Source organism: Heloderma suspectum, chromosome 14, assembly GCF_057233095.1.
Source record: "Heloderma suspectum isolate Gila_16-S chromosome 14, 16-S_ref, whole genome shotgun sequence".
NCBI lineage: Eukaryota > Metazoa > Chordata > Lepidosauria > Squamata > Helodermatidae > Heloderma > Heloderma suspectum.
The window spans coordinates 17,743,418-17,771,020 of NC_139471.1; the positions used below are offsets into that span (position 1 = coordinate 17,743,418).

General features: G+C 46.3%; 1 protein-coding gene across 1 annotated transcript in view; it reads right to left on the bottom strand.

The window, feature by feature from the left end:
- Window positions 1-16,659: 16,659 nt before the first annotated feature.
- LOC146335728 (uncharacterized) overlaps window positions 16,660-27,603 on the bottom strand; it is a 31,200-nt gene continuing 20,256 nt past the window's right edge. The window contains exon 4 of the mRNA XM_084821503.1: window positions 16,660-17,013. Within this exon, the coding sequence (XP_084677629.1) occupies window positions 16,896-17,013 (118 nt within the window). The 3' untranslated portion in view covers window positions 16,660-16,895. The remainder of the gene's footprint in view (window positions 17,014-27,603) is intronic.

Below are 27,603 nucleotides of genomic sequence, written 5' to 3' on the forward strand. Positions count from 1 at the left end.
TAGGGGGAAAGTCCTCTAATTTCATAGCCAGGGCAGACCAAAGTGCCCTTTTTCTCCTCTTCAAAACAGAAATGAAATCCAACATGGAACAAACATTCATAGTTTGAATGTGATTTTTTAGAAGATCAAACCTAGTCCAGACTTTGATTTCAACTTGACTTTAAGAAAGTAAGACTGTAATGTTATACCCACTTGCACAGGAGTAAGCTCTATTGAACACAATGGGACTTAGTCTGAGTAGACATCTCTCTCTCTGTCTCTCTGTCTCATCTATCTAGGATTACACTGTAAAATCCATAAGAGTTTAGCCAAAGTTACACTTTTTTGAGCTCAGTTGATTCTACTGGAGATTATGGAACTCAACATTGATGGAACTAAAAAAAAAACACTGATGAAATTGATGGAACTCAAAGATAAGTATCTTTGTAGCTGGATGACGGCCTAGAATGTTACATCTTGTTGATGAGTTTAAATATGAGTCTCAACTTAAAAAGAGCAGAGGCAGAATAAATAGAACCACTTGGGAATCTGTAAGAATCAAACATTTAAATAGTAGAACCAGAATGTAATCTAGGGATGGGTGACAAATTTATTCCATCCTAATTTTTTAAGGAAATTTCTCAGATTCGCACCTCTCAAACCAAGAAGTGAACCAGAACACTGCTGCAACCTGGAAATCACACTTTCCTGATGGTTGTTGTGACACAGTTCCCTGCTCAGAAAATGTGCACAAAAATGCACAGATTGGGGACAAGTGCACACAAAAATGCACATTTCAGGAGATGCGTGCAGGAAAATGCATATGACTTTCCATGCACATTTTTTTTTAAAAAAAGTTCTAAACTGATGCAGAATCTGAAACAAACCTAAACTCAGAAGGAGAGAGAGAGAGAGAGAGAGAGAGAGAAACTAAGCAGAACCAAAATGGAGAGATAGGAGATAATGGGATGAGTTATTATGTGTGGAGTTTTGGAGAACCTGGATATGGCCATGTTCCCCAGATGGCCACACTCTGCCCCTCCCCAAACATTTAGTGGCTTCCTGGATTTTGTTTAGTTTTTTCTCCATTTTAAAAGACTGACGGTCCTCTCCTAAGGCTTGGCAGTAAGAGCTTTAAGCAAAAAATATGCTAGTATTTGAGGTGCGTTGGCCACAACCCTTTTTGCCTTTGGCCCCATCCACCAGCAGCACCCAAGAGCTTCTCTGAAGGAGAATTCAGTAGGGATGTACGAAAGTCACTTACCGTTTCGCGGATCTGCTTCGCGGTGGGGGGAGGCACTCCGTCCCTCCCCTCGGAGTCCTGCCCTGCCAGCTCCGCTCTGTGGGGATTACGTGGAGCCGCCGGCTGGCTCCGCCTGCAGCCAGACATCCGGCTGCTGGGCAGCAGGAATGTAAATGGCAGCGGCTGTAGCCGCCGCCGTTTGCGTCCCTGTCCTTAACTGTGATAGGCTACGTAAATATTTACATAGCCGATCACGGCAAAGTAAAAAAAAAAACACGTACGCAAATGGCGGCGGCTACGGCGGCCGCCATTTGCGTTCGCTATTTTTCGCCATTCTAGCCTACGTAAATATTTACGTAGCCTATCACGGTTAAGTACAGGGATGCAAATGGTGGCGGCTATGGCTAGAACGTAGGCTAGAACGGCGAAAAATAGCGAACGCAAATGGTGGCCACCGTAGTTGCTGCCATTTGCATACGCTGCACCCGGCTGTGGCCGGCCAGGAGACCAGCCGCCGCACCCGCCGCTGCCACATCCTCCGCACCCGCCGCCGCTGCACCCGCCGCCGCCGCTACACCCCGCTGCACCCACCACCACCACCCCACCGCCGCCGCCTCACCCGCCGCACTAGCCGCCGCTGCCATGCCATACCCACTGCCACGCCGCACCCGCCGCTGCACCTGCTGCTGTGGCAGCAACCGAAAAACAGCAACCAATTTGGGTTTCTGTTTTTATCCTTTTTCTCTCAGGATGTAGTAATCAGAATAAAACAAAACAAGTCTATTCTATGATTCTATGATTCTATGATTCTATGATTCTATGAGTCTATGAGTCTATGATTCTATGATTCTAAGTCCTTCTTCAAAGATTACTCATGGATGTTGGAAAATGAATTTTTAGGTGTCAGACATTAAGGGAAGAAAGAAGACAATGGGATTCTCTTTCTTCCCTGATGTGAGGAAAGGATGGGAGTTGAAGGGTGCAAATGTCTAGCTTCCACAGGTCCAGGTGAGTAAGATAGCCAGGGGATTTTGGTGATGGTCTTAAACAAAGGTGACAAAAGAGTCATGTAGGCATGCTTGCTTTTTTCCTTCTATTTGGCATAAACAGGAAGGTTAGAAATCAGCATAAAACAATGTCATGGTGGGGGCTTCTGTAGTTGTTGTCCTGAGTCAAGATCTGAAATTTGCAAGTGTTAACTGAGGAATTAAGGCAATAAGAGCACAGTGGCCAGCCAGAAAGTTTATGCAAGAAGTCTGCATCTCCTCTTGGGTTGTGCAAGGCCTTAACATCCTATGGGACCTGTTTTTCTGCCCTTCTCCAAGACCAAAACAACCTTAGTCCCCGTCCAGATACAGGTAGGGGTGCACAAAACCCACTTACCTGTTCTCGCAGCTTTTCGCGGTGGGGGGGAGGCGCTTCGCTGCTCTCCCCCTGAAGTTCAGGCTGCGGGGGGGAGGCTTCCCACCTCGCCCGGCCGAAATTCAGGCCGGGGGGGAGGCTTCCCGCCTTGCCCGGCTGATATTCAGGCCGGGGAGGAGGCGCCTCGCCTCGCCCGGCTGTGAAATAAAAAGTAAAAAACAAAACAAAATGCCCCCGTGATAGGCTACATGACGATTAACGTAGCCTATCATGGCTAGATCTGCAAAGTCAGCCATGATAGGCTATGTAAATCGTCACGTAGCCTATCACGGCTGACTTTGCAAATCTAGCCATGATAGGCTACGTTAATCGTCATGTAGCCTATCACGGGGGCATTTTGTTTTTTTAGTTTTATTGGAATGGCAGCGGCGGCAGCCAGTCAAAAGATTGGCTGCCGCCCCCGCCCCTGACGAAGACCCGACGAACCGCCGCCGGGACCCGCCGCCGGGAGGGACATTCGGGAAAGGTAAGTCCCGTCCCGGGGGGGGGTGCGGGGGGTGGGGGGGTGCAGAGAATTTCTCCCCGAAACTTGTTCGGGGGGCCAAACACGTTGGCGCTCGGCCCCCCAAAGTTTCGGGGAGAAATTCTCCGCCAACCCTAGATACAGGCCACCTTTTCCCAGATGAGCAGAACTTGGAGGTACTTTGTAACAGTAAGCAGAAGAACCCCAAACCCATCCCATGGGAATGTCTCCGAAATTTCTCCTCCTTTGAACTGCTTTTCAAAAACAATATATTTTCCATCCAATTGAATGAGAACGGTCTAAAAAAATTGGGAGAAATTCTCAGCACAGCATTAAGACAAATCACTCAGTTTTGGTTCATCATTTTCTGCATCTTCACGTTCAGTTCACCCCAAGGTTTGAGAATTTTCTGAAGCAACTTCCCTAATAGGATGCAGTTTTATGTGCTGTTTTCACAGATACATGCATTTTGGTGTGCTCTTCCCCCAACTGTACACATCCCAAAACGTGGGAGAAATTTTCAGCACAGCACTAATTTAAAACCTAAATGGCATGGGTCCTGGATTACCTGAAGGTAGTCCTGCCTATATCTTCCTGCCTGTTCCATAAGTTCAGAAGAAGAAGCCCTTTTTCCTTTCCCCTGCTGAATGGAGGCATGTTTCTTGGCAACAAAGGATAGGCTTTCTGGGCGGCTACATTAATATCAAGGACTCCCTTGTCCCCTGAAGTTGAGATGGTCCTCTCTGGATGACTTTTGTCAGTTGGTGAAGACATTTGTATTATGGCAGGCTTTGACCTGCTGAATATTGGCTGTTTCATGTAAAGGCGATGTTCTGTCTGTGATCTCCGTCTTTGGAGTGTTTTAGGGGACAATCCTATCCAGATGCTAATCAGGCTACGAACCCGGAGGCTGACAGGCATCCTAGGCAGAGCTTCCCCCACTCTGCATTTCTGTTAGATGGGTGTTTTCTCCTGTCTTGCTAGGGCTCTGCAGAGGGGGAGAGAAGGAGGCTGGGGAGGGCTAGGGAGAGCTCATATCCCTGCTCCCAATCCCCTCCCCACCCACAGAACCACCTCCTTTCCCTCCTCCCTGAGGGTGCCTTTGCAAGCTCAGAAACGCAGCCAGCATGGTTCTTTCCACACCAGTGACAAGGCGGAGGGGGAAGGGAAGCTCGGACTCCTGGGTCCAAGGTCAAAGCAGTGTCCTTGACGTCAGATCCAGGAATATGAACTATCCTATCCCCCCCACCCCCTGCTGTCTAGCACCCATAGGTAGGGATGTATGAAAATCCCCTACCTGATCCCGAAGCTTGATTCACGGTGGGGGGGAGGCGCTCCGTCCCTCCCCCCGAAATTCTGGCCGGGGGGGAGGCGCCCCGTCCCTCCGGCCGCGAATCCTCCTGTCCTGCCAGGACACAAATGGCAGCGGCCATAGCCACTGCCGTTTGCGTCCCTGCAGTCAGCTGTGATAGGCTACGTAAATGTTTACGTAGCCTATCACGGCTGAGTGAAAAAAAACACACACGTGCATATGCAATTGGCTGCCCCCATGGGCGCCGCCATTTGCATTCCTTATTTGGGCACGGGTAGTCTACGTAAACATTTACGTAGACTACGGCGAAAATAAGGGAAACGCTATTTGCGTTCCCCTTATTTTCGCCATAGTCTACGTAAATGTTTACGTAGACCACACGTGCCAAAATAAGGAACGCAAATGGCGGCGCCCATGGGGGCAGCCAATTGCATATGCACGTGTGTGTGTTTTTTCACTCAGCCGTGATAGGCTACGTAAACATTTACGTAGCCTATCACGGTGTTTTTTAAAAATCTAGCCGTGATAGGCTATGTAAATCTTTACGTAGCCTATCACGTTTGTTGTTTTTTCTGCCGCCAGGGACATTCACACAAGGTAAGTCCCGTCCCGGGGGGGGGGGCGGGGGGCAGACTGTTTCTCCACCAATTTCGGGGGGCTGAATGCTCTGGCATTCAGCCTCCCCGAGATTCATGGAGAAATTCTCTGACAGCTTCCTTAATGTATTTTATTGTTGTGCTTTTAATATTGTATTTTATAATGTATTTTTACTGTATTTTATGATATGATGGCCTTCTCTCTGTCCCATCAGCCAGGACAGCTAGGCTGGTGGGGACGAGGGAGAGGGCCTTCTCTGTGGTGGCCCCCACTCTGTGGAACTCCCTCCCTAGGGAACTCCGCCATGCCCCCTCTTTAATGAGCTTCCGCCGTGCATTAAAAATGTGGTTGTTCAGGCAGGCATTTGGGGTGGGTTAGGGTATTTTAGAAAATGTTTTTATTGTAGAATTTTATTGTTTCAGACTGTTTTGTTGTATGCTTTGCACATCGCCCAGAGTGGCTGGGTGGCCAGCTAGATGGGCGATTAATAAATTTAATAAATAAATACAGAAATACAGAAATAAAATCACATCTGCCCCAAGCTGCCTGAATAAACTGCCCTGAGTAGAGGATAGGCACTACAAGGGCAAGATAGCATGTATTTAATACATACATACATACATACATACATACACTGTATTTTGCTGTCCTACCTCCCACTCCACCGCACGGACACACAAGGCATCACCTCTCAGCGCACACAGCTTCCAGACATCCATGAACCCTAGATTTCTTGCAGCATCTCCATTGTCCTCCCCCTATTTTCTCTGCTGAAAATCGGATAGCCACAGTTATTAAATGGTAGCGAAACTGGTCTGTGTGAATCGGGAACAAGTTGATGCAGTTCAGCCTGCTGCTGAATTGCCTTCAATCGATTTCCGTTTCTGCCCTTCCAAGGCCACTGCCATAAAGTTCTTGGAAACTCATCAGCGATGACCTTGGAAACAAGGGAGCAATGCTACTTGAGGCAGGGGAAGAGAAGACTCAGTCCTCCGGTACTTTCCTTGCCAAACCGAAGTGGTCAAGGGTGTCTAGGAAGCATGACTAAGAGCAGTTTTGTGTATGCACACCCTGCGATTTTGTGACCACTGTGCATGTCTGAAAGAGGGGCATTCAGTAGCAAAATACAGCACTGAAAGAAGATTAGCATCCCTCCCAAGGAAAAGATAAAGGCACCAATATATTCTTTTCTCATTGGAGGAGGGGGGAAAAAGCAGCTGCAGGTAGGGACAATTTTTAGGAGGAAAAACCAGCATTGGGCGGCAAAATGCAGAACTGAAAGCAATTTAGCATCCCTGCCAAGGAAAATATATAGGTACCAGTATCTTTTCTCTTTGGACGAGAGGGGTGGGGAAGCAGCTGGCAGGAGGGGCAGTTTTAGCAGAAAAAGGTGAATGAAGAAGAGTTAAGGATACCCCACACATGTGGTTCTTCCACTTGTGCTTTCAGCCTCCGTGGTCACATTAACTGAGCATCGTGTGTAGTTTGGGCTACATTGTGACTAGAGATGGGTGAGGGAGAGAAATTGGTTCAATTCACATCTTAATGTGAATGGACTTAATTTCGCACTTTTTAACCAGTAAACAAACTGAAACTCAGTTATACTTTGAAGTGTGCATACTTCTGAATTTGGCAGTCGAGTTCCCCAACTGGGGAGGGGGGAAGCATACAGAAATGCATATATTAAGGTAAAAATGCACACAAAAATGCATATTGTACTGAAAATGTATTATATTAGGGAAATGATTGCCATAACAATCTGCAGATGAGGCCAGATGAGACCAAAATCCATATGTGTGTATGTATTAGGAGAAATGCACAAAATGGGTATGGATCCTTATGCAATCTTTAAAAAAAAAAAAGGCAGGACAGGACCAACTAAATTGAGAAAAACCAAATGCTAAAGAATTATCCATCCTTAATTGTGAGTAACTCATTTTCTAAAACAAACAAAGAAACCCAGTTTGCTAGTCCTTGAGGCTGGGAAGTTTGAAATTAGGTGGACAATTGCTGGTGAAGTCACTTTGATTTTACTAGAATCCCAGTGTCAACTCAGTGTCGAGTTGCACACAAAAATGCATATATTAATTTTTGTGAACTGCCCAGAGACCTGCTATTGGAAGGTATAGAAATGTGATAGATAGATAGATGATAGATAGATAGATAGATAGATAGGTAAGTAAGTAAGTAAGTAAGTAAGTAAAATATATTAGGGGACAAATAATGTACCAACTCCCATTGCATTATGGAATTTTTTTTTGCAAACGTGCATGTGTTTAGCAAAATTGTGTATACTAATGTGTATACTACAAGAAATATGGACTAGGGATGTACGAAAGTCACCTACCTGTTCGCGGATCATGTTGACGGGGGGGGGCATTCCGTCCATCCCCCTGGAATCCTCACTGGGGGGGAGGCGCTCCGTTCCTCCCCCCCGGAATCCTCCGAGGCCGGCTGTGCTCCACGGCAGCTCTGCGGAGCAGCCAGCCAGGCCTGGCCAGGCCAGAGACGTCCACAGCCGGATTTCTGGCTGCGGAGGGCTCTGGGTAAAAAAAAAAAAAAAAAGCGTATGCAAATGGCGGTGGCTACAGCCACCGCCATTTGCGTTCCTTATTTTTGCCCTCTTAATCTACGTAAATATCTACGTAGACTATGACGGCGAAAATCAAAGGGAACGCAAATAGTGTAGCGGGCGCTATTTGCATCCCTTTTTGATTCCCCGTTTTAGCCTATGTAAATCTTTACGTAGGCTAAAACAGGAAATCAAAAAAGGACGCAAATAGTGCCCGCTACGCTACTTGCGTTCCCCTTGATTTTCGCCGTCATCGTCTACGTAAATATTTACGTAGATTAAGAGGGCAAAAATAAGGAACGCAAATGGCGGCGGCCGTAGCCACCGCCATTTGCGTACGCGGTTTGTTTGGTTTTTTAAACCCACCCAGCCATGATAGGCTACGTAAAGATTTACGTAGCCTATCACATCGTTGTTGTTTTTTTTAACCTAGTCATGATAGGCTACGTAAATCTTTATGTAGCCTATCACATCTTTTTTTTCTTCTTTTTTTTCTTTCTTTTACAAGAGTGGAAATGGTGGCGGTGGAAGCCGGTCGGAAGACCGGCCGCTGGAGCCGCCGCTGCTGCCGCCACCGCCAGAGCCGCTGCTGCCTGGAAGATCTGCCCCAGGTGAGTGTCCTCCCAGAGGGAATCTGCGGAGGTGGCGCGGGGGTGGCAGGCCATTCCGCCACAGAGTTCGGGGGGCCAAATGCACTGGCATTTGGCCTCACCGTGATCCATGGTGGAATTCTCTGCCATCCCTAAAATATGCACAGAAATGTGTATAAACTCTTTGACAGAGACAGATATAGAGATAGATAGATAGATAGATAGATAGATAGATAGATAGACATAGATAGATAGATAGATAGATAGATAGATAGATAGATAGATAGATAGATAGATGATAGAGCAAACTGATGTAGCAATGGGACAAAATGAACTGACGGTTGGAAAAATGAGAAACTGAAAATGCTCGATTTATCAATTCTTAGTCAGAAATGCTTGCAAATTATTCAGAGATACCAAATTGGTCCTGATGTTCCTACTGCCTACCACTGCTTCAATGTATCATTTGCCTCCTGCTTTTATTTTCAGCTTATGAAGTGGAAAAAGAAACAGGATTTTACTATTTAAAGAACATGAACACACCCCTTGTGGGAAATATGCTTGCTGATCTCCGGTGAATGCAATTTCACTCCCTTAATGCCATGCTCACTGGAAGAACAAGTTGTCTTCAATGCATTCATTTTTTATAGCAAAAGAAAGAAAGGATATTTTATCAGTTTCTGCGTTTGCAGCACCACTTTTCAACACGTTACAGTGTGATAATTTGTGTTTATTCTTGTGTCACGTTGCGTTTTCCAGACTCAGACTTTGGGATGCAGGAGGCTGAGCTTGGCAGCCAAGGCATGGCCTAAAATTTGGGAAATTTTAGCCTCTGGACATAAGTTCCTCGCCAGTGGAGGCTGGTGGGTCCAATGTCAGTGGGGTGGTGAATCCGCTCTGGGATTCCATCAAAACTCTACAGGAGCAATCCAAAGGCCTTTGCCCCTTGGGTAGCTCCTGTAGAGTTCTGACTAGTTCTGCCTGAAACTCAACTGGATTCATCGCCCCATTGCCACCAGACTCCACTGTTGTGAAGCATTCCCACTCAGGGTCCCAGACAGCCATGTTTTCTTCCAGTATACTTCATTTCACCTCCCCACACCCTTCTGTTCCAACTGAGAAAACTCTGTTCTTATTGGGCAGGGGTTTTTGGGGGGGAGGTAAGAATCTCGCTTCCCCTCCCCCTCCAAGCAAAATCATTGAGGTCTCTGCCCCCCCCCCCACACACACATCAAGCTGAGTTTTCCTTGGAAAAATTCCAGTTCCCCTCCAGATGAAGCCTCCAGATTTCTCCAATTTCAGTGGGGCTGTGACCCCATTCTGGGTTTCAGTCAGAACTAGCCAGAACTTAAAAGCGCTGTCCAAGATGCCAGACTCTACCCCCAAATTAAGTTCAGTACCTTGGATAGACCCCTTAGAGTCCTGAGTGGTTCTGACTTCAACCCGGAGTGAATTCATCGCCCCACGCTTTAGATTGTAAAGTGCATTACTTCACTTAGTTCAAAATGTGATAAGCAAGCCCTGCTATCTTTGGGGACCCTTCTGCTCATTCTGCTGAGTAGGGCCATGGACATTTGCCCTGAAGTCCTATCCTGGCACCACCAGACAATAACATCTGGGTGATCAAGAGACAAGTCTGGCAATGACGGATGCCTTTGAGGTGGAGTCTCATGGAGACAGAGGGGTTGAGAGAACAGCAGAAGCACCAAGCCAAGCAGAAAATAGCCCCTTGCTCTGACAGATATCTTACTCTTCTGGGGGCTGGTGCCTCTGCCTTATAGGTCAGGGAACGGAGCCTAGTGAGGAGGATTAGGGATGTCAGAGAATTCCGCGATGGATCTTGGTGAGGCTGAATGCCAGTGGTGGGCTCTCCCATACTGGAGACATTAAAGATGAGGCTGGACTGGACAGCCACCTGTCAGGTATAGGGATGTCAGAGAATTCCATGACGGATCTCGGTGAGGCCAAATGCCAGTGCATTCGGCCCCCCGAAATCCATCACTGAACGAAGCCCTCGCCCCCCCAACCCACAAAAGGTGCGGGGGACAAAGTCCCCACCGCTCCCACGCCATGAAAGGCGCGTGAAACGGAGCACTTACCTGCTCCTGTCCATGCTGCTTTGCGAATGGCAGCCATCCTGCGGCCACCATTCACTTCCTTCTCTCAATAGCCATGATAGGCTACGTAAATACTTACGTAGCCTATCACGGCTAACGCAGGGATGCCATTTGCGTCCCTGCGGAGGCCATGATAGGCTATGTAAGTATTTACGTAGCCTATTATGGGGGGGGACCCAAAGTATGCAAATGGCGGCGGCTACCATCATTTGCATACGCTGGGGTTTTCCCCCTACAGTGATAGGCTACGTAAATATTTACGTAGCCTATCATGGCTCAATACAGGGATGCAAATGGCGGCGGCTATGACAACCGCCATTTGCTTCCCTGCAGGGCTGCCCAGCGGCTGGATGTCTGGCTGTGGGTGGCTGGAGCCGGCCGGTGGCTCCGCAGCTTGGCCACGGAGCAGAGCCGGCTAGGCAGGATTCTGGGGGGAGGGATGGAGTGCCTCCCCCCCACTACAGATTGCCCTGCGTGGAGCCAAGTAGGTGTTTCGTACATCCCTAGTCAGGGATACTCCGACTTGGATTCCTGCATTGAGCAGGGGGTTGGACTCGATGGTCTTATAGGTCCCTTCCAACTCTACTAGTGTATGATTCTATGATTCTAGGTGCTATCAACTCCTATCCTCACTAGGGGTGTACAAAATATTAAAAGTGATAAAAATATAAAAACAATAAAAAAACAGCAATAAAACCCAACAATAAAACCAACAATGATGTTAACAGCAGCAACGGCAACAACAGCAGTTCTATCAAAAGCAGGCCAAAGTAAATTCATATGTCTTCAAGGCCTTCTTAAAAATTAAATCTGCAATGACGGAGCATGGTGGACCTCTGATGGCAGCTTGTTCCAGAGGTGTGAGGCCACTGCGGAGAAGGCTCTCTCCCATGTCGTCACCCACCTGACTGCTCTCACAAGTGGGCAAATGAGAAGGGCCTCTCTTTCTGATCTTAACGTGTAGGCAGGCTGATATGTGTGTAGGCGGTCCTTCAAGTAACTTGGTCCCAAACCATTTAACACAAACCATTTTTTTCTGAGTTGCGCCAATTCTGCAGACTTGTGGACCATTTTGTAAACTTTTTGGGGAGATAAGCACAAATCTGCATTTGCACTGATGCCCATTAGCACGAACAAAAAACAAAAACAAAATTCTTGTACATCCTTAAAAAAAAAAATCAAATTCCATCAATGAGTGGATGACAGAATGAAATACACCTGACAATCTGCAAAACACAGACAGAACAGATTTAACACACTCCATGCATCCCTAATTTTAAGTGCTTTGAACAGTCTAAAAGCACTATATAAAATGCAAAGGCAGCAGTCCTATACACATTTATCTGGGAATGAATCTCACTGATCTCAATGGGCATTACTCGTTAGTAGGGATGTTCGGACTATGTGATATCCACTCCATCTGTATTTCGCAGATTGCCAGACACCTTTTGTTCCTTCGTCCACTCACAGATGGAGGGGTGTTTTTTTTTGTTTTTTCGGCACGCAGAATAACATGCAACTTACATAATTTACCTCACTTTATAACATTTAGCATATCGTCCCCTATTCCATGCAACTTTTCTACAGCAGAACCTTGCATATTTTCCTACAAATAATTATGCGCAAATTCTGGGGAAGTAAAAACAACAACAATAACAACATATGAAAGTCCATGGACTTTGCACAGCCTGACTGGGTCACTCTGCAGCAGATTCCTCAGGCTGGATTCTTAGAAATCCAACCTCATTTTAGGCCTTTCTCAAATTTCTCCAGCATCCCTACTTCTTAGTAGACATGTATAGAATTGCACCATGAGACTTTTTGCCAGGTTCACAGAGCACCAGGTGGTAGTTGCCAATAACTGTGAATGCTAAAACAAAACAAACAGACAAACAAATGTTACTTGTACATCACTCTCCATCATACCCTCTGCGCCTGTAGGCAGTGCACTCAGCCAAGGTTTTATCAGGACCTCTAATGCCTGATCCTTTGTTTCCTCTTTTAATATTGCTCTTTATGATTATTATGATATTCTAATGATAGTTGTCTATTTATGACTGCTAGCATCACTATGCTTTAATTGCTAGTAGATGGCTCTGGGCCCATCAGTGGTGGGCTTTTTCTTCTTTTTTTGCACATATTATTGTCTACTTGGGGGATGATGCATCCAATCATAATACTATTTGTAAGACCCCCTGGAGAAACAAAGGCACCCTGTGACCAACTATCCTCTCCTCTCCCCCGCATGCCCTGAAAGAGGGCATAACCAGAGCATGTTCTTTCCAAAAGTGTTCATTTTGGGAGGGTGGTGTGTATGTGTGGCAGGGGAGAAAGTGGGAAATTTAATTAGATTGGTACTGAAGAGGTTTCTGAATTTTCCTACCAATTAGTGTTTCATTAAGGCAGTGAAATTGCATTTGCTGGAAATAGGAGCACATCCCTCTCAAAAGCTTTTTTTATTATTATTATTTTGAGATCCTGATGCAGCTCCCATTTGTGATATGTACAACACAACATATCGAGGATTGAGTGATTCATTTGTTACTCACCGTTGAGATTAGAGTTAGATCAGATGTAACAAGAAGTGTTGGTGTTGTTTTACAGAAGCTTGATTAACACACACACACACACACACACACACAGAGAGACAGAGACAGAGAGAGACCGAGACAGAGACAGAGAAAAATAAATAAAGAAAAAATACAGAAATGTCCCCACCCCACACCAACTAAGGGTGGCAGATTTCAGGCTATGATCCAGACTTTCAAGATTTTAGCCTCCTTTTAAGTCTGCGGAGGAAAGATTTAAATTTTAGGGTGTGGTCCCAAAATTAAGGGGGATTGGCTGATCTTGCTATTTACTTTTCTCAGATACATTAGAGACTGGTGACTTTGACTTTGGTGGGGTTGTGGATCCATTCTGCATTTCAGTCAGAACCAGCCAGAACTCTAAAGGGGTTACCCAATGTGCTGAACCTATTTTGGGGATAGGGTCCAGGCACCTTGGGGATCTCCTTTAAAGTTCTGGCTGGTTTTGACTGAAACCCAGGATAGATCCACAGCCCCACCAGCCTCCACTGCTCAGATATTGTGAACCACCCAGAGAGCTTCGGCTATTGGGTGGTATAGAAATGAATGAATGAATAAATAAATAAATATTTATTAGAGTCCTCCCATAAGGCACCAGGCACACCCAAGCTCCATTCCCTGAGTTTCCAGGCACCACTAAACTCCCAGATCACTCCCAGATCTATAAGATATTCTGTGGCTGAGTAAAATCTCATGGTGAGGGTCTAGAACAAAGTTGGGGAGGCTATGTTCTGCTTGGATTGAGGAGAGCTTTCTCTAGTATAACCTTCCCTGAAGCTGGTGCCCTCCAGTTGTTTTTGACTACAACTCTCCTCAGCCCCAGCCAGCACCACCAATGGCCAGGGACAACGGGGGATTAAGTCCAAAACATCTGGAGGGCACCAGGTTGACAAAGTCCCAACCCTGCAACCATCTGGCTCCATATTTGAGCCACTAAGGTGAACCAATCCCTGGGAAGATTCTGGATCAGATTATAAAGCAATCAACCTCTAAACACCTTGAAAACAATGCAGTGATTGCTTGAAGCCAACATGGATTTGTCAAGAACAAATCCTTCCAGACGAATCTGACCTCATTTTTGGATCAGGTCACCTCCCTTGTGGACTGTGGGAATGTTGTGGACATAATATACCTCAACTTCAGCAAAGCTTTTGACAAAGTGCCCCATGATATCCTGATGAGCAAACTAGCTCAAAGTGGGCTAGATGAAACAATGATCCAGTGGAACCACAGTTGACTACAGAATCAGAGTCAAGGAGTGCTTATCAATGGGATCTTCTCAAACTGGGGAGAGGTAATGAGCAGGGTACCGCAGGGCTCAGTCCTGGGCCCAGTGCTCTTCAACATTTTTATTAATGACTTGGAGGAGGAGGTGCAGGGAATGCTGATCAAATTTGCAGATGACACAAAAGTGGGTGGGGTAGCTAATACGCTGGAAGACAGAAACAGAATTCAAAGTGATTTTGATAGGTTGGAGTGCTGGACAGAAAACAACAGAATGACATTTAATAGGGATAAATGCCAAGTTCTGCACCTAGGAAAAAGAAACCAAAATGCACTGTTACACGATGGGGGATACTTGGCTCAACAATACTACAAGCTAGAAGGATCTTGGAATTGTTGTAGATCACAAGCTAAATATGAACGAACCATGTGATGTGGCTGCAAAAAAAGGCAAATGCTATTCTGGGCTGCATTCATAGAAGTATAGCTTCCAAATGACATGAAGGACTAGTTCCCCTCTACTCAGCACTGGTTAGGCCTCATCTTGAATACTATGTCCAGTTCTGGGCACCACACTTTAAGAAGGATGCAGACAAACTGGAGAGGGTTCAGAGGAGGGCAATGAAGATGATCAGGGGATTAGAAACAAGGCCCAATGAAGAGAGACTGAAAGAACTGGGCATGTTTAGCCTTGAGAAGAGAAGACTGAGGCAAGATAGAATAGCGCTCTTAAGAACTTGAAAGGTTGCCACAGAGAGGAAGGCCAGGATCTCTTCTCCATCATCCCACGGAATAATGGGCTCAGGTTACAGGAAGCCAGATTCCGGCTGAACATCAGGAAAAACGTCCTGACTGTTCGAGCAATACGACAATGTAACCAATTACCTAGGGAGGTGGTGGGCTCTCCCACACTGGAGGCATTCAAGACAAGGCTGGGCAGCCACCGGTCAGGGATGCTTTGACTTGGATTCCTGCACTGAGCAGGGGGTTGGACTCGATGGCCTTGTAGGCCCCTTCCAACCCTACTATTCTATGATTCTATGATCCCATACATGAACCAAGATTCAGCTATCCTTAGAAAATCACACTTCTTCACATTTTGCAGTGTAGTCCTCCAATACAAAAATGTATTCAAGAATGTGTAGGGATGGTGCAGGAGTCAAAGTGGTGGTGGTCAGGAGTCCAACAGACTCCCCAACCCCTGTCCAGCCACCTGGACCCCACTTACAGGTCTGCAAGGTGGGGAGGCATTTGCCTACTTGGTGATGAGTGGGAAGTGCCCTTTACACCTGTAATCTTGACTCATTGATCCTTTAAGGCCGCCATAGACACTACTTTAGACATGCGGAAGTAACCAGGCCATGATTGTGCATGCAACTGCAGCTTGGTAATGGGACAGACAGCCTCACAGAACTTCTTGGGCAGTTGCCAAGCCATCCTTTAGCTCCCATGGTGCAACTTGAATGGGTGGGCAGTGGCAGCAGCTCAGGGATCTCCCAAAGGGAAAAACATCCTGACTCTCAGAGCAATACGACAATGGAACCAGCTACCTAGGGAGGTGGTGGGCTCTCCCATACTGGAGGCATTCAGGATGAAGCTGGACAGACATCTTTCAGGGATGCTTTGACTTGGATTCCTGCAGTGAGCTTCCAACCCTACTATTCTATGATTCTATGATTCTAATCAAGAGGTGATATGATGTGCAAGCACTGGGTCATTACTGACCCCTAGAGGGATGCCGCTTACGCTGGTGTTTTCATGGCAGACTATAGCGGGGTGGTTTACCATTGTCTTCCCCAGTCTTGACTACCTTTCCCCCAGCAAGCTGGGTACTCATTTTACTGACCTCGCAAGGATGGAGGGCTGAGTTGACCTGAGCCGGCTACCCAAGACCCGGCTTCCGCTGGGATCAAACTCAGGTCATGGGGAGAGTTTCGGTTGCAATACTGCCACCTACCACTCTGTGCCACACGAGGCTCATGAGGTGATATAATAGCCATCTTCAAATATTTGAAGGGCTGTCTCATAGACAATGAGGGAATTTTGTTTTCTGTTGCTCCATGGGGTGGACAAAATGTCATGAAGAACTTCCTGATAGTATGAGCTGTTCGACACTGGGACAGGCTGCCTTAGAAAGTGGTGGACTCTCCTTTGTTTGAGGTGTTTAAACATAGGCTGGATGGCCCCCAGTTAGTGATGTGGTAGCAATGGATTTCCTGCAATTGCAGGAGGTTGGACTCAATGACCTTTGAGGTCCCTTCCAACTCAGTGCTTCTATGCTTCTATGAAATCTTTCTAACAACCTTGCAAGGTAGATCAACATTATTCTCTGCATCTTATAGATAAGATCATAATAAGGACTCTGCTGGATCAAGGGTAGGGATGTAAAATCCATTCCGTCTGTCTTTCATGGATTGTCAGGAACCTTTCATTCCATCGTCCGCCCATCAATTGAATTTTTTTTTTTTTTCCAAATTTGCACAAATTCATCTTTGAGCATTTCCCCCCAAATGCACATTTTCACGCTTTAGTCTATGGGGAAATGCATGTTTGGGGCCTGTTTTTTTTTTTAATTGCATATTTTTCTATGACAAAATTTTCTACGATGAAATTTGTGCAATATTCAGGAAAGTTAGAAAAAGGGTTTGCAACTCTACAGAATCTGCCTAATGGGAGGAAAGTTAGTCCGGTGCAGAATCTGTGCATCAAATGCATGAAAATCTGAACTCATGTACTTCTGTTGTGGATTTCTACAATATTCCTAAAACCAGCTCAACCAGATTCTGCTCTAGATCATGCAGTTCCATATATTGGGAATGGTTTCCATAGAGGAGCTTGGCAGGGAGGAATCTTTGAATGCTGGAAGAGTGTCTCTGAATTCTTCCTGGGAGAAAACTGCTGAAGTTCTGAAAAAGAAGGGATATCAATATCAATATAAATATAGGTATTTTATATTTGTGTCTATTTTCAACATTGTGCAATCATGGTGCAGTGATGCATTTTTTCATTCTAAAAAAAAAAAAACAGCACAAAAGCACAGAGCATAAAGCAAATAAACTGAATTTAGGAGGAGTGGAACACAGGTTAGCATCATCCAGGAAGAAGAAGAAGAAGAAGAAGAAGAAGAAGAAGAAGAAGAAGAAGAAAGAGCGATGGTGATTTGGAATGGATTCAGAGGAGGATTACTAGGATGGTCAGCAGCATGAAAAACAAGTCATTTGAGGAAAGGTTGAAGGAACTGGGGTTGTTTAGCCTTGCGAAGAGAAAACTGGAGGGGGGCATGATAGCCCTCTTCAATACCTTAAAGGACCCTCACACAGAAGTGGGGCAAAGACTTGTTCTCTGCTGCCCCAGATGGTAGGATTAGATCAAATGGGCTTAAGTCACAGGAGGGGGGATTTCAGATGGAGAAATGTCTCAACAGTAAGAGCAATTCAGCACTGGAAGCAGTGGCACAGAGGGGGTGATGTTCAAGAAAAAGCTGCATAGTCATTTGCTGAGCATCCTCTAGTTCAGGATTGTTTCCATCATGTGTGTGCACGCGCGTGTGCGTCCGTGCATGTACTATTTCAGACTTCTCCAACTTGGTGCCCTCCAGATAGTTTCGACTACAACTCCCAGCTTCCCTGACCATTTCCCATGCTGGCTGGGGCTGACGCACGTTGATGTCCAAAACATCTGGAGGGTACCAGGGTGGGGAAGCATGGATTAGATGGCCCGCTGGGTCTCCTCCAACCCTAGGATTCTGTGATTCAACCCTACACCAAAACAAAACAACAATAATAACAACCCCAAATGCCATTATAAGAATTTTTGCTCAGGCATATTCAATTGTGAATCAATTCTGACACCTCAGAGGCACAGCTGGGCTTGGCTGACCCTTAGGATGGTGACATAGAAACAAAGACAATCAAAGAAGGTCCTGGCCTGTTGGGGCTGCTCACAGTCTCTGGAAGGCAGAATTGTCACCACCACCTTTTGTAAAAAGGTAGCATGTCAGCATTGAGCCATTAAATGTCTCTGTGAATTGCCTTTCCTGCTGAGCATAATTACCTTAATTAAAACCCCACCTCAGTCTCTTGGATGCAAAAGGTTCGCATAATTGCTGTGTTTGTTTTAATGATCTGGTTAGCAGCAGGATCTGAGAGTGCTCTGGCCCTTTGTATGCAGATGGTCTGCAGTCCCAAGTTAATCAGAAAAGGGATGGATAAAGCCTGCTCTTCAAGAGCACTTTCTTTGTGAACCCAACCGTTTGCTGGGGCGTCATGGAGTACTAAGGCTGACTGCCTTCTCCTGTATTTGCCAGCCAGATCATTACCACCAGCAGCAGAGGCAAGAGAGGTGGCAGCATGAGAAATGGCCTTCTCAGTGGTGGCACTCCATTTTTAAAATGCCCTCCCCTGACAGATTCATGAAGCACCTTTCAGGATCCAGAGTTCTGATCCTCCCTCCTCAGAGGAACAGGCTCCCAGATAGACAATCTCTCAGTCCAGAACCACATTTTGAGGTCCCTATCACCTCAGCCCCCACTTAGCTAGAAAAAAAATAATAATAAAAAAATCATGCGGATACCCCTCCTAAATGTGGAGGAAGTTGCATCACCATCCTTAGACTCCAGTTCCAAAGCCACTACCACATTGCAATCACATCCATGTCATCACAGCCAAAGGATTCTAAAGCGTTCAAGGTCCATTTACAAGGAAAGGCCTCATTAAGTGTGGAGGGTGGTGCTAACAACCTAAAGGAAGCTAAAACCCTACTTAAAGCTCATTCAGAGTCTGCTAGTTGTTGGAGCAACATATAAGATAAGCTTGTCTGGTCTTCAGCCCTATTTGGAGCTCTCTTTGGTGCTAATAATTTCTTGTTCTGCCTGCCCTAGACCTTTGGCTTGTCTGACCATGCTCCTGGTCCTTCCCCTCTGGCAATCTCCTAGTGGGCTCCAACTGATATACATGCTTTCTTCAGCAGGGTTGTGATGCCTAAAAGAGAACAGTGCCTAAGCTCCTTTCAGGACGGGGGGGGGGGGTTGTTGGTCTAAAGTGGCACAACAGCAAAGCGACAAGGAGACCCTGGATCCACTGTGGATGCCATCAGTCTTAAGGTAAAATGTATGAGAAAGAGAGAAAGACTAACAACAGAGTATTCCAAAAATATATATTTAAGGTAAACGCTTTGGCTTCTGTCCTCATCAGTATCTGTGCTATTAAATGGGTATCAGGAACATATGATACCCACTTAACAGCACAGCTACTGAGGAGGGCGGAAGCTGAAACATTTTGCTTAAAATATATATCTCAATACCCTGTTGTGATTCTCTCTCTCTCTCTCTCTCTCTCTCTCTCTCTCTCTCACACACACACACACACACACACACATGCTCTACATGTGGAAGAGGGATAAGCTTGTACTTGCAGGTCCACCCCCCAAATCATCATGCCTCGATGGACCCTCCCCCGATGCCCATGTGTTTGCTGGGATGTCTGAGAAGGGATGCATACACATGTACAGATGGGACCCTCCATGGGATCCAAAATCCACTTCAAATCAAGGTTTGTGGTTCTGATATGCCAGTAGAATATGTTCATTGGCTACAGCTACTGTGGTCCTTGTTCCTAGCAGTGGTATCTGAGCTCCTGCCCCCACCTAATCCAGGTGCTGCCCCTCCAATGCTTCTATAGCTGTTCTCCAGGGGCTGGGCACAAGAAAGTGGCCCCACCTTCTGGATTTAACTTCTTCTTAAGAACATTTAACCAGAGCCTTGATGGAGCAGACCAAGGTCCATCTAGTTCAGCATCCTGTTTCCCCCAGTAGCCACCAGATGCATCTGGGAAGCCAACAAGGAAGGTGTGAGTCATCCTCTCCCATATCCCCTCCCCACCCCCAGCACCTGATATTGAGTAGCATAGTGCTTTTGAATTGGAGCCATCATGGGTTCGGTGGCAGTGTGCTACTGCAAACCAGGTTTGGGGGAGCAACAGGGGGGCAGGGCAACGGGCTTGGTGTCCCGGTGCTTGTAGGCTCACATTAAAGACTATGCTAGCATTCCTGTGCTATGCTAGATGGCTTCTGTTCCATGCCAATGTTTCTCTTTGTTCAGGTCAAGTCAGGAGTTGAGGCAAGTTAATTACTATTGGTGGTTCTATCTGGAGACACTAAGCTGGATGGGTTATTATTACAGGTCTGGCTACCAGAGGAAGTGGAAGCCCTACAGAATTGGCTCGGTCAAGCAAGCTTCCTTCAGTTTGCTGTTACAGCAAAAAATGCTGTACTGGGCCACTGTTTGGGGGGTCATGGATTGTAAAACGTGGCAATTTTTGTACTCTCAGATGCTGATAAAAGGCCTGACCCTCTCTCCTTCTTCTCCATCTGGGAAATTCAGATACCAGGACTGCACCTTGTCCCCGCTGCCATGAAAATTACCTTATTAGATTTTTAAAGAAATCGGTGTTGGCCAGAATATCTAAAGAGCTGTGGGTTTTAAACACATGCACACACATGGGGGGGGGGGAGATTGAGAGGGGCAGTCTTAGCAGGTCCATTGGGTTGGTTAACTCTGTATGTGTGTGTATTTTAAATTAAATATCCTGGCCTGGGGATAAATGAAAATAGTGTCAGATTTCCAATCAGAGCTCATGTTCCATATTTGAAATGCATTTTATAAACTGGTGACTAGACTGGATTTGATCCCAGCAGTAATAATGAGCCGTTTTTCAAGTGTTGTGCGTGTCGGGATCCAAACTCCTGTTATAATCACTGAACCATACTTGGGAGTTGTGTCTGTTCTGACTCCTTTTTGTCTTCCTCCTCCTCCATCTCTCCCAATTACGCACTCGTTTGACCTGGGAAAATACATTGCTTGTGAGAGGCATACATCCCATTGAGGGAGGGCGGGGGGAGAGAGTTAAAATTAAGTTGAAAACTCTATCCAAGCCTAAAGGCAAACTGAGTTGAAGAATTAATAATGAAATGTTTCCCATTAAATACCGCAGAGGGAGTGTCTGAGGCAGCCAGACAAGGACAAAACAGTCTTTGCTCCTGACCAGCCTACCCAAATGACCGAGTGAGCTCTTCTGATTAGCTGGAGGCCAAAGGCGAAACCCTCCTCAGAAAGATGTAAGAGCAGAGCATATGGCTCTTTGTTTCTGCATGATAGAAATTGCCATGCCTTTGTGGGCGACCTCCAATGTGTCAGGTCAAGGATGTGAGCACAAGACGGATATTGATAGTACTGGGGCAGACAGGATGTGGACAGAACATGGTCAAGAGAGAAAGTCCGCAGTTTCAGTGACAAATGGCAGCTTGATTAGGGTGGGCAGGACATCACCAAATGCCATGATGCTTTAAAATGGGGGTAGGAGAGATAGCCAAAAGCTTTTGGTTGCATCTCCAAAAGCACTGCAAGCAGGGCAAGCTTAGTAAAGGATTTGGGGGTCTGAAGGGGCTTCCAAAATACTACTAGGGTTGAGCAGAGATTTTCCCCTCTCCCATCACACACAAACACACCACACCGTGTTTGCAGACTGTGATGGGGTGGGGTGATGTCATTTGATTCGTATTTTAATATGGACAGGCCTGATTTTGCACTTTTGACCCAACTGTTGAACCAAAACTTAGGGGAAAGTGCACACAAAAATGTATATATTCGGGAAAACATGTTTGCAATGAAGGTATATATTAGGCAACATTGCTTGCAAAAGAGGTGTATATGAGGCAACGTTGCATACAAAAATGCAAGTATTGGGAGAAATGTGCACAAGAAGTGTATATGGATTTTCACTTTAACTTAAAACAAACAAACATGCAAACAATTTCCACAGTTCAGAATGAGCCAAAGTTGAGATTGGTAAAATGAGAAACAGAGAAACCAGAATTGATAGAGTCATCCACCCCTACGTCTGGGAAGGTGGTGGTACACATGAGTGTAAATACGGCGGAATGGTGAAATCAGGATCACATCCAGCCTGGAACCTGGAAAGACCTCATCAGAAGAAGACGGTTTGGAATCCACTGAAAACCCTGCCCACCACACCCCAGAAGACCCAGATGAACCATCAGCAGACCAAAGGCATCCTGACAGCACCTCACTGCACCCCCCCATAACTCCTTTGACCCTATACCGATCCCTGCCTTAACCCCTACTTCACCTCACTCATACCTTGGACCTCCCAGAGCAAAGGCAGCAGTAGACTTGGTAGAAACATCAAAGGAACACCTTCCTGGCCACCAGAGAGCTATTTTGCCAGGAGACTACACAGGAGAAGAGAGCTACTCAGGACATGGGGCTTACATGGGAGGAGGAAACAGTCCCAGTTGTGGACAATGGACTATCAGATGACCAGGAAGAGGATATGATGTCATGGTGTATATAAAGTCTTCTCTGGACCTCTTCTGGGTCAGCAGCTCTTTGCCCCAGCTTCCATCCCAGGTACAGGCCATTGGAAGGTTCTTTTTACTTCTGTGCTGTTGGTGATTCCTCCCCCCCCCTGCATTTTCCCTCCCATTGATTTCCTATGGTAGCCTGAGGCTAGCCTAGGTGAAGAGCACACTCTTGTGGTTTCTCTTGGGGACAGAGGGGTCTTGGATCCATTATTCCCCCAGAACACCTTGTTTCAGGGCCTACTGCTGGTGAGAACATGGATGGTGGCATTTTCTGGGGCCCTCTATGGCAGTAGGGATGGGCAAATTAGAGTGGTGCACAAATGGCCTCTCAAAATTCTCTAGACCTTCTGTGGGCAGAGAAATTGTGGGGTCAGGGGAGGAGAAATTTTCCAGCAGTTGCTCACAGATTGAGTTCACTGTTGGCAGGGGTTGTAGCGCACAGGTTCTTTTTTTCTTTCTTTTTACTGCACTCCTTCTGCAAGTGGCAACAGCATCAACTGTGCTGAGGCTTCCACTTTTCTGAGGCACTGAAAAAGCCCCATGGGAGGAATGGCTTCATGACATCTTCCTCATGATGGCTTTAGTTGAAGTGTGGGAAGCCGAGGAGGCTGCAGGCTGCCACAGAGATGATTGTACAATGACAGACAGGACACTCGTGCTCACTCCTCATAAGTCAGGTAAGCTCAAGAACTCCAAATCCAACCCACGAGAATTTCTCCAAAATATCTCCTCCTTTGAATTTCTTTTTGAAAGCAACTCCTTTTATATCCAATTGAATGAGAATGGTTGGAAAAAAAATGTGGGATAAATTTTGGGCGCAGCATTAGGATAAATCACTTGATTTCAGTTTCTCATTTTTTTCCCATCTGTACATTCAGTTCGTCCTAAGCTTTGAGAATCCATGCAAGCAGGTTTCCTAATATGATATCTCTTTAAGTGCTATTTTCACAAATATATGCATTTTGGTGTGCACTTTCCCCCACTGTACACATTTTGGAATCTATCTATATGATGATAGATAGATGATAGATAGATAGATAGATAGATAGATAGATAGATAGATAGATGGATGATAGGAGACCTCCATTGCAAAATTCAGAGACATGTGAATTTCAAAGGATAACTGAGTTTTGGTTTGCATATTGGTTTGAATGTCTGAAATTAGGCAAGTTCACAAAAAAAGCAAACTGAACTCAACTCTTTTCCCACTGCTGGTGGATGTCTCCTCCATATATTTATCCAGCTGAACAATACAAACATATTAAAGTAAGAAAATCATTCTCCCTCCCCCTCTTTTGGGTAGGCCAGCCACATGGTAGTTTCTGCAACAAGCCCAGTAAAAGACAAGTGACTTCAGTATATTCCTTCAGCCTCTTTCCCTGCCCCCTTATAGCTTATTTTATAAATCTCATACAATACAGAATTATCAATGAAATGAATTCCATACCAGCTGACCTGAAGCACTGTAATGGCATCAGAGCTCATAATAACTCCTCACTCTCATGTTTAATATTAAATATGGTTGCTATTATGTTTGTGATACAATCCATAAATGCAGGCAATATTTCATCGTAATTCCATACCCTATTTCTCCTCTTCTAAGCTATCAATTCATTTATCACCTGCAGCAACCGCGTATGAACTTCCGGAGCTTTTATATCCTTCAGTATTGTTCTCTTTATAACCACCGAGACTTCATGGTATGCAGGCCACTTATCAGCCCCCTTGGAGAACTCCCCTACCAAGTTAATGAAAATCATCCTAAAGTGATCTGGAATCAGTAGTGATTAGGGGTGTACAAAATCCACTTACCGTTCCGGTCCAGGGCATCCACGGGGAGGGGGGGCGATCTGTCCCTCCCCTCGGAATCCTCCCTGGCCAGCTCATTCGCGGTGGGGGGGAGGCGCTCCTTCCCTCCCCCCCGAAATTCTGGCCGAGGGGGAGGTGCTCCATCCCTCCCCCCCGAAATTCTGGCCGGGGGGGGGAGCCGCTCCATCCCTACCTCCCCTAATCCTGGCCAGCCGGTTCCGCAAATGGCGGCGGCCATAGCCGCCGCCGTTTGCGTCCCTGCAGTCAGCCATCATAGGCTACGTAAATGTTTACATAGCCTATCATGGCTGATTTAAAAGAAGAAAAAAAACATGCACGTACGCAAATGGTGGCGCCCATGGGCGCCGCCATTTGTGTTCCTTATTTTGACATGTCTTAGCCTACGTAAACATTTATGTAGACTAAGACAGTGAAAATAAGGGGAACGCAAATAGCGTAGATGCTATGCTATTTGCATTCCCCTTATTTTCGTCGTCTTAGTCTACGTAAATGTTTACGTAGACTAAGATGTGCCAAAATAAGGAATGCAAATGGCGGCGCCCATGGGCACCGCCATTTGCATACGAGTGGGGCTTTTTTTCTTTTAAATCAGCTGTGATAGGCTACATAAATCTTTACGTAGCCTATCACTTTTTTTGTTGTTTTTGGTTTTTTTTACTGGAAATGGCGGCGGCGGCAGCTGGTCGGAAGACCGGCTGCCGCCGCCGCTGCTGCCGCACCGCCGCCGGAGCCGCCGCCGCCAGGAAGAATCGCCCAAGGTAAGTCCCGTCCTGGGGGGGGGGGCGGACCGTTCCACCATTGATTTTGGGGTGCTGAACGCGCTGGCATTCGGCCTCCCTGAGATTCGTGGCGAAATTCTCTGACATCCCTGCTTTCCTCCCCTTTCTAAATGCAGTGTCTCCGAGAAGTCTTTTCATTTTTTAAAAAAAGACCTTCCGGAGACTGATGGACACGTCGGCCATGTAATGTCTCATTTGGCCCTCAATTCTCCAGGTCTGCCTTTCGTTTCCAGATGGCATCAGGCAGCCAGCGGCATGGCAAAGTTGTGTGCCAGCAGCTCACGCACACAGCAGCAATAATAAGAGCCCTTTAATGAAGGTGGAATCAACAAAATGCAGCCTCCCCCTCCAATGAATGAAGGCTTTAATTTCCTCACGGTGGTCTCTACTATCCACACTAAGTTTGGTTTTGCCCGGACATGCTAGATTAACTTCCCCAGAGACAAAATAGACTTGCGTACATGGAGAAATCTCAGTCAGGCAATCGAATGACAGTGGCAGCCATTCACGTGGAAAAGTGGAAATACCATTGGCAGCCACTCTCGAACCCACCTCCCTAATTTCTCTTCTGCTGCTGCTACTTCCATTAGTTCAGCACAGCCTTGCATGAGAAGGTGGCAGTGTAGAATGTTTCTGTTAAGAACTCCAGCTAGACAGACAGGCAGTCATGCCTCCTTTCAGGGTACCCCATTACATCCCCATCCCCAGTTTCCATCCCCACCTTCCAATAGGCAGTCAACACTTCATAGCATGCTCAATCCTCATTGGGATGAGGGCTTTTCAAGGGGAGGAGGGTCCCCCTCATTTTTAATTTTTTCCTAACGATTTTTCTAAGCTTTCCTCCTGTGTGTGCGGATGGTGCTGTTTTAAAAGGATCAGCATTCTGCAAATGAGTTTGCTATACAGATGGGCGAACAAGCGATTTTCATGATGGTCGACATCCTTCAAATGCCAGTGCCACCTTGAAACCCAGCTGGGCTCATTTCCCGTGCTTGATTGTACTCCACTTTCCTTCCATTGCAATGGGGGAAGTGGGCATTTCAAAGGGGGGAAATGTAAAAGAGCATGCCCAAATGTGCTCTCCCCCTCCCCCCTAGAGTAAAGCATGCACATGCACATTTTTGGAAAGTGCACGCTATTTAAAGTGCACATTTTTCGAATGTGGATGGCACTGGATGCAAGTTTTGGAAACTGTGATCTCTTTTTTTAACTTTTGTGCACTTGTATTTATATTTCTATTTACAGGTTTTAATTGTATAACTTTTAACGTTGTAAAGCCGCCTTGAGTCCCAGTATTGGGGAAAAGGTGGGATATAAATACAACAACAACAATAATAATTTACATGTCATCAGTCATATGTTCTCCCTCCCCCTCCCCTCCCCCTCCAATATCCCTGAATTCCTAAGACAATAAATGAAAGTATGCTAAGAAAACACGCTCCCAAAACCTTAAAGCACCAACATGTAAGTTTTGACAGCAATAATTTCAAATGGGTTTAAAAAATTCAACAAATACTGAGGCTTTCAGCTGCAAACCTTGTTAGCCAGTGGGGTTCTTTGAATGCTCATAGCTAGGGATGAACTTCCCATGATGTAATTAATGTCTTTTTAGCCCTTGTGTATCTGATATATGTGTGAGTTTTAAATACCCGGGCGACATTTAAGTTCATCAGAGGAGGCCTTGTTGGTCATTCCTAAACAAAAGGAATGTTTCCATGAAGAACCACAATGGTGGGCCTTCTCTGTAGTGGCACCTTCCCTCTGGAAAACCCTCTCCTGTACAGTTCAGGAGGCAGAAAATGTGGGATTTTTCAAGCGCCTCCGACAATCACAACTTTTCACCCAGGCTTTCTCTGGGCTGTAACTGATGCTGGGTTCTACTTAGGGATGGCGGAGAAATCCACCACGGACTCCAGTGAGGCCGGATTCTTTAGAATCCAGCCCCCCAGAGTCCGTGGCAAAACAGACTGCCCCCCCATCCAGTGAAGTCCAGTCAGGATGGACCCTACCTGCCACTGGCTGGTCCGGGTCCATCCTCTTCGGTCCGCAGCCGTCCGCTGCCGGGCTGTGGACACAAATGGTGTCCAGCATAGCGGACGCCATTTGCATCCTTGCCCTTTGCAATGATTAGCATTTTTAGCTACGTAAATATTTACGTAGTCTATCATGGCAAAGGGCAGGGACGCAAATGGCGCCCGCTATGCCAGACGCCATTTGCATCCGCAGCCCAGCAGCGGACGGAAGTCTGGCTGTGGACAGGCCCGGCCAGCGGCTCTGCGGACTTGCTGTAGAGTGGAGCCGGCCAGGGAGGATTCTGGGGGGAGGGACGGATCACCTTCCCACCCCTGCGGACCTCTCAGTGGACTGGTAAGTGGGGTTCATATGCCCCTAGTTCTACTTTGGTTGTACATGCTACTTCTAAACTTCAAGCTTTTATGTTATGTTTTATCATGTTATATTTTATGCTTTTAATTGTTGTGAACTGCCAAGGGAGCCTCAGCTATTGGG